The 12957-nt window shown below is 42.2% G+C and overlaps 1 protein-coding gene across 1 annotated transcript; it reads left to right on the top strand.

The window, feature by feature from the left end:
- Positions 1 to 3220: 3220 nt before the first annotated feature.
- On the top strand, positions 3221 to 4137 carry LOC106095258 (thymus-specific serine protease-like). Its single transcript, XM_013262498.2, has 3 exons — positions 3221 to 3389; positions 3467 to 3823; positions 3933 to 4137. Exons 1-3 carry the CDS (start codon positions 3221 to 3223, stop codon positions 4040 to 4042), a joined length of 636 nt encoding a protein of 211 aa, XP_013117952.2. The 3' UTR covers positions 4043 to 4137.
- Positions 4138 to 12957: the final 8820 nt, after the last annotated feature.

Raw genomic sequence — 12957 nt, 5'->3', positions numbered from 1 at the left:
CAGAATCGAACTGTGGCCGCAACCATATTTCCGAATATATTTAGGTCTCAATGGGATGCATATTTAGCAAGCGCACAGTGCCTTATGGTTTCTTTCTTCGGTGTTCCTCTACCGAAGGCGGACCTCTACCAAAGACGGTAGTCTAAACTCCAGTATCTTATATCTCCGAGTAAAGAGCACCAGCTCCGTCTTCTTAACCCATGTCCGGTAGCCCATCGTAACAACCTTCTGAGTGAATCTTTCATGATCTCGCTGATCATCGACTGAAATCTGCCTCGGACCAGCAGCACGACGTCATCCTCATAAGCGAAAATCCTCGTGCCGTCCCCACCTAGATCCATTAATCACTAGGTTCCATAGAATCGGCGAGAGCACCCCTCCTTGTGGCGGTCCTCTGGTCACCCGCCTTCTGACCACACTATCTACCAGGTTCGCATTAATATACCTTCTATAAATCATATTATTGGTCCACTGGGAGATTAAGTGGTGAATCCCCGTGCGGTCCAGTGCGATGACTATCGCCCCTATATCCATATTATCGAAGGCCGCCTCAATATCCCAGAAGGCCGTCAAAGTGTATTCCTTTTGTCGGAAAGACGTCTCGGCCTCCAGGACCACCTCGTGAAAGGCCGTCTCCACTGACCCGCCTTTGAGGTATGCGTATTGTGCCCCACTGGAGTTTTCCGGCGTCAGTGGCCCTCTCACCCTCAGGTCAAGGGGATAAACACAGCTGAACATTTTTTCTAATTTTCACGCCGGAATTTTAGACCTGGCGTTCGGCGTCATAGGCGGACATGTTAACCACTGCGCCACGGTAGCCAGCGGGGAAGTTCGGAGTTTAAAACCTACTGCAACAACAGCAGCTAGTGAAGTAACTAAGATGTAAGTCCCTAAGATCCCCCAAGTATCCAGAGCTCTGTTGAAGAGTGTTTCCACAGCTTTCTGAATGGATGCGTCAGGAAAGACATCATGACAAGATCAAACGAGCCTTGAGAGTATGAAGTCATGGCGGACTCAGACTAGGCAATAGGGAAAAATATCTCAACGCTGACTATGATCCGGTATCTGCAGTAAGATCTCTAGCGTTGTAAAGAGGGCTTCCCTATATTTGGCACACGATTCCCAGATTCCGCCTTCAAACTTTAAGTTGCAGGTTGAGGCCGCTTCTGCATTGAAAAAGTGATGCACATCACCAGATATGGGGAAGTTCGGATATCAATTAAAGGGGTACAAGATTATACCTTTGCATCAGAGTATAAAAGCGGAAGGATATATGACTGGGAAGTGTTGGATGACCACAGCTTCTCTGATCATCATTATATTATTTTCAGCTGTGGAAAAAATACCGCAGAATTGGTCCCGAGGCTACCGTTCAGAAGAGGTTTACATGTCCACTTAAGACGCCCAATATCAGAAAATTTTTTTCAGCGGTGATTGTCCCCTTCCCCACATTTGTGGGGTACTTTTCCTTGTAAAGGCTTTGCCCCAAAGAGGTGTCTCTTTGTTGCAAGCCGTTCGGACTCGGCTATAAACAGGGGGTTCTATCATTGAGCTTAAACTTAACTCGGTGATATGTGAGAATTTGGTGGAATTTTACGCTTAGTGGAGGATATATCTGTGGCTGATATGCATTCGGCTGATATGGAGGTTGAAGGCGAAATTTTGTCCAAGTCGTAGATCCTTTGAGCAATAAAAGGTTTCGACTCCTTTAAGTCGTCCGGCACTGATGAGATTATAAGGCCCTGGGGGCTCCGGTCGCCTCTTGATAGGCCCCAAAAGTTGGTCATTTCGGCATTTCGAAATATTATTCGGGCTGCCAAATTTTTAATTTTTATACACCATAGGATGGGGGTATACTAATTTCGTCATTCTGTTTGTAGCAGCTCGAAATATGCGTCTGAGACCCCATAAAATACATAAATTCTTGATCGTCATGTCATTTTATGTCGATCTAGTCATGTCCGTCCGTCTGTCCGTCCATCCATGCGTCCGTCCGTCCGTCTGTCTGTCGAAAGAACGTTAACTTTCGAAGGAGTATAGCTAGCGGCTTGAAATTTTGCACAAATACTTTTTATTAGTGTAGGTCGGTTGGGATTGTAAATGGTTCAAATCGGTCCATTTTTTGATAAAGCTGCCATATAAACCGATCTTGGGTTTTGACTTCTTGAGCCTCTAGAGGGCGTATTTTTTTATCCGATTTGACAGAAATTTTGCACGTAGTGTTTTGGTATCACTTCCAACAACTGTGCTAAGCCTGGTCTAAGTCGGTTCATTACCTGATATGGCTGCCATATAAACCGATCTTGGATCATGACTTCTTGAGCCGCTGGAGAGCGCAATTCTCGTCCGATTTGACTGAAATTTCCCACGTAGTGTTTTAGTATTACTTCCAACAATTGTGCACAGTATGGCGCAAATCATATAATCCGATCTGGGATCTTGACTACTTGAGCCTCTAGAGGGAGCAATTCTCATCCGATTTGGCAGAAATTTTGTACCACGGCTTCTCCCATGACCTTCAATATACTTGTTTAATATGGTCTGAATCGATCAATAGCTTGATAAAGCTCCCATATAAACCGATCTCCCGATTTTGCTTCTTAAGTCCCTACGAGGCGCAATTCTTATCCGAATGGACTGAAATATTACACAATGACTTCTACAATGTTCAGCATTCAATTCATGTATGGTACGAATCGGACTATAACTTGATATAGCTCCAATAACATAACAGTAGCATAACAGTTGTTATTCATTATTCTTTGTTTGCCTAAAGAGAGATGCCGTGCAAAGAACTCGACAAATGTGATCCATGATGGAGGGTATATAAGATTCGGCCCGGCCGAACTTAGCACGCTCTTACTTGTTTGAAAAAATTTTCTTTGCAGACTACATGTCCCTAACCATGAAAGCCATTAGGGAAATCGGAGGTTCTAAATGTGCCAATAACTTAGAAAGAGGCTTTCAAAAATTGCGCCTCCAATTACAATCTCCAATTAAATCCAGACAGTTACTACAACGCCTTCAAAGTTGTACAAGTTTTAATGCAAACAATGAAATGGACAGAGCAGCCTTTTTTAATTCTCTGGGAAATTATTTCGCTGTTCTAGTGCAAAGTTACAGGTATGATAATCAGTATTCCCTTATATATTGAAGTTATTAAATCCCCTTCAACTAGAATAGTAAATGGGTTGGCACATTCTGCAAGAATTTCTTAAAAATGACTGAAGATCCTGGTGAAGCTCTAATTCAGTACATCAAAGAGATATTTCTACCTAATCCCCAAGAGGAGGAAGAGGACAAACTGCATGGCGATGAATGGTGCCTGGATTTGTCTTATGAGGCTATGGCATCCATATATTCCGAATATGCTGATATATACAGTGGAAGTAGGTGCACACAAAGCAATGTGAAAAGTGTTGAACAAAATGTTCTTCCTATTCACTGATTTTGTTTATCCTTTTAGCTCGTTGTTGGTTTTATCAGACATGCCATGAATTTGGTTGGTTTGCCACAACCAAGGCATCGGGCAATGCATCATCGCAACTTTCCTTTGCCGGGCAAGTTCCTTTAAAGTTTTTCCAAAAGTTATGCCATGATGTTTTTCATTCTCCAAGTAACGGCGATGGCAGTCGAGTGGGTGGCAGCGATTTGGGATTATTTTCGCCCCTCCTGAACGAACTCCATATCAGTGCCAAGAAGATAAACCATATTTTCGGTGGTTTTGCCAATGTCTCACAACGGGTGATATTTACCCATGGCCTTCTTGATCCCTGGCGTGCTGTAGGAGTACATCGTGGTCAGAATGTTCTACTTTTGAAAGGTTTGTATGTCGACAACTAAGTTGGTTGATGACGCTGAAACATATTTGGAATTTTAATTAATTTTTCATCTCCTCTCATGCGCTATGACATTTGCTTCAACACTTGCAGGCTATAGCCATGTGGAGGATTTAGGTTCAATAAACCTCAAAGATACGGTGGAAATGAATGTGGCCAAATTGAAGGTGGCAGCGTTTATAAATAAAGCTCTGAGAAATTAAATGAAATCCTAATGCAGTTTATTTGGTGTTTAGTTTGTGACAGTTATTGCCAAAGTTTCAGTTTTGTACAAGTTTGTCGAGGCGAAAGAAAAATTGAGTGATGAAAAATCGGAAAAATAAAAAATCGGAAATAATAGCGGAGAAAAAGATTATCATAATAAGAGCAAAAGTAAACCAAGTCAAAGTTAGAATCTGCTTATTATTGAACAGACTAAGTCCAAATGGAAGGTAGCCCGTATGCTGAGTTGGTAGCTTGCTCGGAGTTACAGTGCGGGGATCGTGGCTTCTATTCCCACCAGATGCCCGGTGTGTCGCTGGTATCAGAATGGACTAAAATTTTCGAAGTGAGTCTGTTTAGAAATTAGACTGCCACTCTTACCTTACCTAAAGACAAATGGAATATATGTTAGGCCAATTATGGCCATATGCATTTAGAAGGGGAAATTTAACCAACCAACAGACTTCTGGAGGAGGTCACAATAGGACAGAGGTCGGTTTATCCGCCTATGATGCACTATGTCTAGGTTCAAAGATTGACGAGAGGATTATACATTTATCCCGTCCTTATTGTGGCATCTTTCGTGAGGACTTCCCTCGCCGTTCTGACTCTGGTATCTGTTAGCCGCGAAAGCCGGGCAATAACATAGGAAAAGCTCCAACGTCTCATCAACTTCCCGTATGCCCTACACATGCCATCATTTGCCGCATCGATTTTACATAAGTGAGCTCGTATCGAAAGCTGTACTGACCTCCTTCTTACTTCCTTGCAGTAATAGGCTCGTCTTGTCACGATATGGATGTCCCCATAGGATTTTCGCCGTCCTACCAACCGTTTTGCTATTCCACAGGGTAACATGTACATTCGCCGCACACGACCTCAGCTCGGACTGCGTCGACCCGAAAGGCTTCGCGTTAAGCAAGTTTATTGACGGCAGTTCTTTGGCCTTCACTGCCAAATCGCCTATTTTCTCATTCCCACTTACTCCGCTATGGCCCGGCAGCCAAACGATGCGGATCGTTCCATCCTCTGAAAAGGTGTTAATCTTGTTCTTCCATTCCTAGACTGTTAGTGATATTACCGTACTCGGTGTTATTCCCCTTATGGCCTGATTACTGTCCGTAAAGAAGTTCATACTCGAAGTCCTTACGTTAACACCACACCACCTCATGCATACCGTGATCTTCCTGATCTCCGCCTGCAGGACCATATTATGGTCAGGCAGTCTAAAAAAGATCTCAATCCTTGAGTTTTCAATACAGTCCCCAAAGCCCACTCTTTTCTCTAGCTTTGATCTTCCAGATGGCAATACTATCCTTACTTTCGACTTTTTCTCCAAACTGCTGTAAGTAAGTATTGGTCTAAACACGATCCTGTAGAGCCGGTGAACTATCCTCAAAATCAAGCCCCATTTCTAGCCTACATAGTGCCCAACATTTCCGTACCCTCCCGATTGTGACATTTCCGATATTGTCAGATATCGAAACCGTTCTATTGAGATGAAACGTGGGGCGTCAAATTGGCCCACCTTCGCCTCTCTCTTGTAAATAGGCATATTTTTTTTGCGTTAACATTGAGACGCCTGGGTCTAGCCCAATTGTATATAATCTGCAAGACAATTTGGGACCTTCTGCATAGCTGGTTCCTTAGGTTAGGTTAGGTTGAAAAGAGGGTGCAGATATTAAATCCAATGACAAAGGAAATGCTTCAACGTCTCATCATCTTCCCCGCATGCCCTACACACGCTATCACTTGCCGCACCGATTTTACATAAGTGAGCTCGCAGCCCTATGTGTCCCGTTATGATACCAATAGCTATGCTGACCTCCTTCTTGCTTCCTCTCAGTAATAGCTTCGTCTTCTCACGATCTGGAGCCCCCCATAGGATTTTCGTAGTCCTACCAACCGTTTCGCTGTTCCACAATGTTGCATGCGCATTTGTCGCCCACTCCCTTAACTCGGACTGCGTCGACCCAAAAGGCTTCGAGTTATCCAAGTTTATTGACGGCAGTCCTCTGGCCTTCACCGCCAAATCGTCTGCCCTTTCATTTCCCCTTACTCCGTTATGGCCCGGCACCCAAACGATGTGGATTTTGCCATCTCCTTCTTGCACTGCAATACTGATCGTGACCTTACCGTCCTGGTTGTTATTGCCCTTATGGCAATTTTACTTTCGGTAAAGATGTTCACACTCGACGTCCTCGCGTTAACACCACACCATTTCACGCATTCCGTGATCGCCCTGATATCCTTCTGTAGGACAGTATTATGGTCAGGCTGTCTAAAACAGATCTCAGTCCATGGGTTCCCAATGTAAACCCCCAGACCCATTCTATCCTCTAGCTTTGATCCATCCGTGTAACATGATTTGCCACATGGCAATACTAGGGTTCCGTCTATCCAAGACTGTGCCGTTGGCAGCAGTGCCTCGCACTCAACTTCAAGGTTCATCTGAGGTATGCGATCGGAAACCTCTTCCCTTCCTTCCAGGTTTCCTATCGTCGCCTCGGTTATGCCGCGATGTTATGAGCAGCTCCCATCCTCAATCCATTCTCCCATCGCCTTAAGTCTCATAGCCGCAGTAACTGCCTCACACTTAATCTGTATGTCAATGGGTTGGATGTCTAGAATAGTCTTCAGTGCTCTAGTGGGCGTGGTCCTCATCGCTCTGCCCAAGCCAAGACAACATGTTCTCTGAACCTGTGGTATGGCCCTTATGTTGCACTTTTTCTCCATAGCTGTCCACCAAACTACTGAGGCGTAAGTAAGTATTGGTCTAATCATGCGCCTGTAGAGCCAGTTGACTATCCTAGGATTCAGGCCCCATTTCGAGCCTACGGCCCGTCTACATAGTGCCCAACATATGTGAGCCTTCTCAGTACGCTCCTGAATGTGACACTTCCAATTCTGTTTCCAGTCCAAGATTAGACCTAAATATTTGACCTTGTCGGTTATCAAAATCGCCTTATTGAGGAAACGTGGTGCGTTAAATTGGCCCACCTTCGTCTTCCTCGTGAACAAGCATATTTCAGTCCTACCTGGGTTAACACTGAGACCTCTGGGTCTAGCCCAGTCAAATGGCATATGCAAGACCCTTTCGATGCTTCTGCATAGCTCATTCGGATTCCAACCCTTTAGAAGTATTATAACATTGTTTGCATAGCAGACGGGTTCAAATCCCTCCTCAGTCAGCATCCGTAATAGGTCATTTATGGTGGCCACCCATAGGAGTGGTGATAAAATGCCCCCCATGTGGTGTGCCCTGTGTCACTTTCTCCCCTATATTTATGCCGTGTCTTTTTCTCCTTTATATTTATGCCATGGGACACACAATTTATTCACCTGTTCCTTAGCATATGGTTTATCCAGTCTCTAAGGACGGGGTCTACCCGGTACTGGTCTAAGGATTGGATCAGTGTGTCGGTCCGCACATTGTTAAAAGCCCCCTCGATGTCAATGCATACCTTCATGCTGTACGTTTTGGCATCGAAGGATTCTTCTATTTTATGCACAACCTCGTGCAGGGCAGCCTCCACCGACCTTCCCTTGACATAGACATGCTGTTTGTATTTGAGCATTTCCCTAGATGTCAAACTCTTTATCTTGGTGTCCACAATACATGGATTTGAGTTGAAAGGACATAAGGCTTATGGGTCTGTAGGCCTTTGGTGTCTCATAACTTGCTTTGCCGGGCTTAGGTATAAACATCACCCTTGCCTCTTGCCAGGCTTTCGGAGTATATGAAAGTCCTAGGCACGCTGTGAAAATTTTGGCCAGACGAAGCGCCAGATAGTCTGCCTCTTTCTGTAGTAACGCCGGAAATATCCCATCATGTTTGGTTGACTTAAATGGTTTGAAGCTCCTCAAGGCTTTCTTCGCCATAAATTCTGCAATGATTAGTCTTCGGTCAACATCATTATTCCAAGATTCCGGTATCTCCGTGAGTCCCTTCATATCGCGTGGAAAATGGGTTTTCATCAAATGCCTCAACATGTCCTCCGTTGTCTTTGCTCTCACTCCCATATCGTCCACTAAAGTTTCAGTTTGGACATGGGTTTTTCAGATAAACTTTTTTATACCCTCCACCATAAGTATACTAATTTCGTCATTCTGTTTGTAACTACTCGAAATATTCGTCTGAGACCCCGTAAAGTATATATATTCTTGATCGTCGCGACATTTTATGTCGATATAGCCATGTCCGTCCGTCTGTCCGTCCGTCCGTCTGTCTGTCGAAAGCACGCTAACTTCCGAAGGAGTAAAGCTAGCCGCTTGAAATTTTCCACAAATACTTCTTATTAGTGTAGGTCGGTTGGTATTGTAAATGGGCCATATCGGTCCATGTTTTGATATAGCTGCCATATAAACCGATCTTGGGTCTTGACTTCTTGAGCCTCTAGAGTGCGCAATTCTTATCCGATTGGAATGAAATTTTGCACGACGTGTTTTGCTATGATATCCAACAACTGTGCCAAGTATAGTTCAAATCGGTTCATAACCTGATATAGCTGCCATATAAACCGATCTTGGGTTTTGATTTCTTGAGCCTCTACCGTGCGCAATTCTTATCCGATCAGAATGAAATTTTGCACGACATGTTTTGTTATGATATCCAACAACTGTGCCAAGTATGGTTCAAATCGGTCCATAACCTGATATAGCTGCCATATAAACCGATCTTGGGTCTTGACTTCTTGAGCCTCTAGAGTACGCAATTATTATCCGATTGAAATGAAATTTTGCACGACGTGTTCTGTTGTTATATCCAACAACTGTGCCAAGTATGTTTCAAATCGGTCTATAACCTGATATAGCTGCCATATAATCCGATCTTGGGTCTTGACTTCTTGAGCCTCTAGAGGGCGCAATTCTTATCCGATTAGAATGGAATTTCGCACGACGTGTTTTGTTATGATACCCAACAACTGTGCCAAGCATGGTTTAAATCGGTCCATAACCTGATATAGCTGCCATATAAACCGATCTTGGGTCTTGACTTCTTGAGCCTCTAGAGGGCACAATTCTTATCCGATTTGAATGAATTTTTGCACGAAGTATTTCGTTATGATATCCAACAACTGTGCCAAGTATGGTTGAAATCGGTTCATAACCTGATATAGCTATCATATAAACAGATTTGGGGATTTGACTTCTTGAGCTTCTAGAGGGCGCAATTCCTATCCGATTTGGCTAAAATTTTGCATGACGTATTTTATTTTTACTTTCAACATCTGTGTCAAATAAGGTTCAAATCGGTTCATAACCTGATATAGCTGCCATATAAACCGATCTGGAATCTTGACTTCTTGACCCCTAGAGGTCGCAATTATTATCCGATATGCCTGAAATTTTGTACGATGGATCCTCTCATGACCATCAATAAACGTGTTTATTATGGTCTGAATCGGTCTATAGCCCGATACAGATCCCATATAAATCGTTCTCTCTATTTTACTTGCAATATAATTTGCCTAAGAAGAGATGCCGGGAAAAGAACTCGACAAATGCGATCCATGGTGGAGGGTATATAAGATTCGGCCCGGCCGAATTTAGCACGCTTTTACTTGTTTTATCTTGACGGCGTTATTAACGCTATCGACCTGTTCGCAGAAAAGCTTCCAGGAGGCACGTTTTGCCGCTCTGGTAATCTTATTGTATTCCTTGAGCCGTGTGTAATACACCTCCCAATAAACTTCTGCTTTTTTACGACGTGCTCTGTTAAAAAGTTTGCGGACCTCTTTCCCAATGTTGCGAATCTTTCCGGTCATCCAGGGTTTTTCTTGGGCTGATTTTCTTTCCCAAAGAGGACAACTATCTTCGAAGGATCCCACCAGTGTAGTCGTAATCCTGTTGACATTCTCGTCAATCTCTTCTATGCTTGGACAATCTAGATTATATTGCCCAAGTCTTCCTCTGAGTAGACCACCACCTTTACCTTACTTTTAATAGTTTTTGTTACGCTTTTTATTTTGAGTAGAAGCAATTAACTTAATGACGTATAGCTGGGAAATATTCTGCATGGAATCTAAAAATATATAAATGACTTTCGGCTTACATAACCTGCACTCCCCAACAGAAAAATTTTCTATATATAGACTTGTTTGAAGTGGATTATACGAACATTCAACTTTTGTTTGGCTTTTTCGATTAGCTTAACGGAGGACTATAAATGACACATTTCTTCATCTCGTAGCCAAAGGAATCACAATGGATTAAACAGCCTTAGGCAATTTAATTACAGATTGTTACTAGAACCGTACCCCTAATCATACACAAGTATTGACAGTGCATAATTAAGGAGTATTTGGCTAATGATTTAGCTTAGACGCATTTCTATTTACGTTTCGAAAATGTTTAGGTGAATCGAAGGATAAGGAGGCGTAGGCAAATTTATTTAATGCCCATCATGCACTATTACACATGTTACCCCATTTTTGGTATCCATCCCCAATAGTATTCTGAGAAACAGCATATTTCGACACAAATTGTTTGTCAAAAAAAAACGCAGGGAAATTTAGTCATACACACGATAGAAGGCACTTAAATAAGACAAATTGCTTGCAATATAATTTGAAGTATCGACCCATCTCCGGGGGAAAATAATCAAATTTCATTGCAGGCATGCTTGGTCATTCAGGTAATATTATTTTTCGCCAAGGTAAAAGGAAAATCCTATTTATTTGGCCATCAACTAAATTGGACACATTTAATCTTGGGCTCTGACGCCATTCATAAGCTCCAGAATGTATATTTCGCTCCTCTATTTTCCATTTTCTTGTTTTATTAAAAAATAAAGCAACAGCTTGCAATGGTGTATTTTGGTAGGAGAATTCTTGCATCCGTACTTAATGTTAACACCCTTGGTTCTTTCAACTCCGTTCAACTGTTCGTTTTTCCAAGAACCTGGGAAGGATATATGATATGCATATTTTTATGGTTTGGCATATTTCAGTGCCTGATACAACTTCCTTTCTTGCTCATACAGCACAGGTCATGATACCTTTGTCCTCATCACTTATGATAAGCAACACGCCAGTCAGGGATATAAATTGCAATTGCTTAGAATTGATAAAAAGAAGCAACAATCATGACTTTCACATTAAACAGACAAATTGCGTAGTAGGGACAAGCAAAGTTTATCTGTCTATCTAGTGTTAATCCAATAACTCATTCTGAATTCCAAAAATTAAAAAAAAACACGAGAAATATTTACGCAAAAAAAAAAAAAAATCAACAAAAAAGGTTTTTCCAAGAACCAAGGAAGTTGAAATACCTTCAACTCACTTTTTATATTTCAGTTATGTTGTAAAATATCCATTTTCTAAATATAGCAAAGGAACTTCTATGGGCACTTCTCTGGGTAGATTGATCATGATGGTAAAAGGGGAACATTTTATCAGTTCTTTACAGAAAACAAGTAAAAAGGGGTTAAGTTTGGCCGGGCCGAATTGTGGATACCCACAACCTCGAAAATATATGTAAACAACCTTTCGTCAAAATCCGAAATATGTTTCGGATATTTTTCAACTTGGGCCAAATACTAATAAGTGCAAGTCATTGTCAATCTAAAAATAAACCGATCTGACCCATATACGACACGGATTTCGAAAAGCCTAACATAAGTCACTGTGTCAAATTTCAGTGAAATTGGACAATAGATGCGCCTTTTATGGCCCCAAGACCTTAAATCGAGAGATCGGTCTATATGGCAGCTATATCCAAAACTGGACCGATCTGAGCCAAATTGAAGAAGGATGTCGAAGTGTCTAACACAACTCACTGTCCCACATTTCAGTAAAATCGGACAATAAATGCGCCTTTTATGGGTCCAAAAACTTAAATCGAGGGATCGATCTATATGGCAGCTATATGCAAATCTTGACCGATCTAGACGAAATTGCTGACATATGTCGAGGAGCTTGACATAACTCGCTGCTCCAAATTTCGGCGACATTGGACAATAAATGCGCTTTTTATGGGCTCAAAGCCTTAAATCGAGAGATCGGTCTATATGGCAGCTATATCCAAATCTGGACCGATCTGGGCCAAATTTTCTAAAAGATGTCGAAGGGCCTAATACAACTCTCTGTCCCAACATTTGGCGACATCGGACAATAAATGCGTCTTTTATTGGCCCAAAATCCTAAATCGATAGATCGGTCAATATAGCAGCTATATGCAAATCTTGAGCGATCTAGACCAAATTGCAGACATATGTCGAGGGGCTTAACTTAACTCACTGTCCCAACTTTCGGCGACATCGGACAATAAATGTGCCTTTTATGGGTCCAAAACCTTAAATCGAGAGACCGGTCTATATGGCAGTTATATTCAAATCTGGACCGATATAGGCCAAATTGAAGAAAGGTGTCAAGGGACCTAACACAACAACTCTCTGTTCCAAATTTCGGCGACATTGGACAATAAATGTGCCTTTTATCGGCTTAAGACGTTAAATCGAGAGATCGGTCTATATTGCATCTATATTAAAATCTAGACCGATTTTTGCCTAATTGAAGAAGAATGTCAAAGGGCTTAACTTAACTCACTGTCCCAAATTTCGGCGAAATCGGACAATAAATGCGCCTTTTATGGCCCCAAAACCTTAAATCGAGAGATCGGTCTATATGGCAGCTATATCCAAATCTGGACCGATCTGAGCCAAATTAAAGAAGAATATCCAAGGGCCTAACACAACTCACTGTCCCAACTTTCGGCGACATCGGACAATAAACTAGTTTTTTTTTGCCTAAAACCTTAAATCGAGAGATCGGCCTATATGGGAGCTATATCCATATTGCTGAAGATGTCAAAGGGCCTAACACAACCCACTGTCCCAAATTTTGCCAAAATCGGACAATAAATGTGTCTTTTATAGGCGCAAGACCTTACATCGAGATATCGGTCTATATCAGCA

The sequence above is a fragment of the Stomoxys calcitrans genome, chromosome 2, assembly GCF_963082655.1.
Source record: "Stomoxys calcitrans chromosome 2, idStoCalc2.1, whole genome shotgun sequence".
Taxonomy (NCBI): domain Eukaryota; kingdom Metazoa; phylum Arthropoda; class Insecta; order Diptera; family Muscidae; genus Stomoxys; species Stomoxys calcitrans.
Note: the sequence above shows the minus strand (reverse complement) of the source record. Positions and strands in the feature narration are given on the sequence as shown.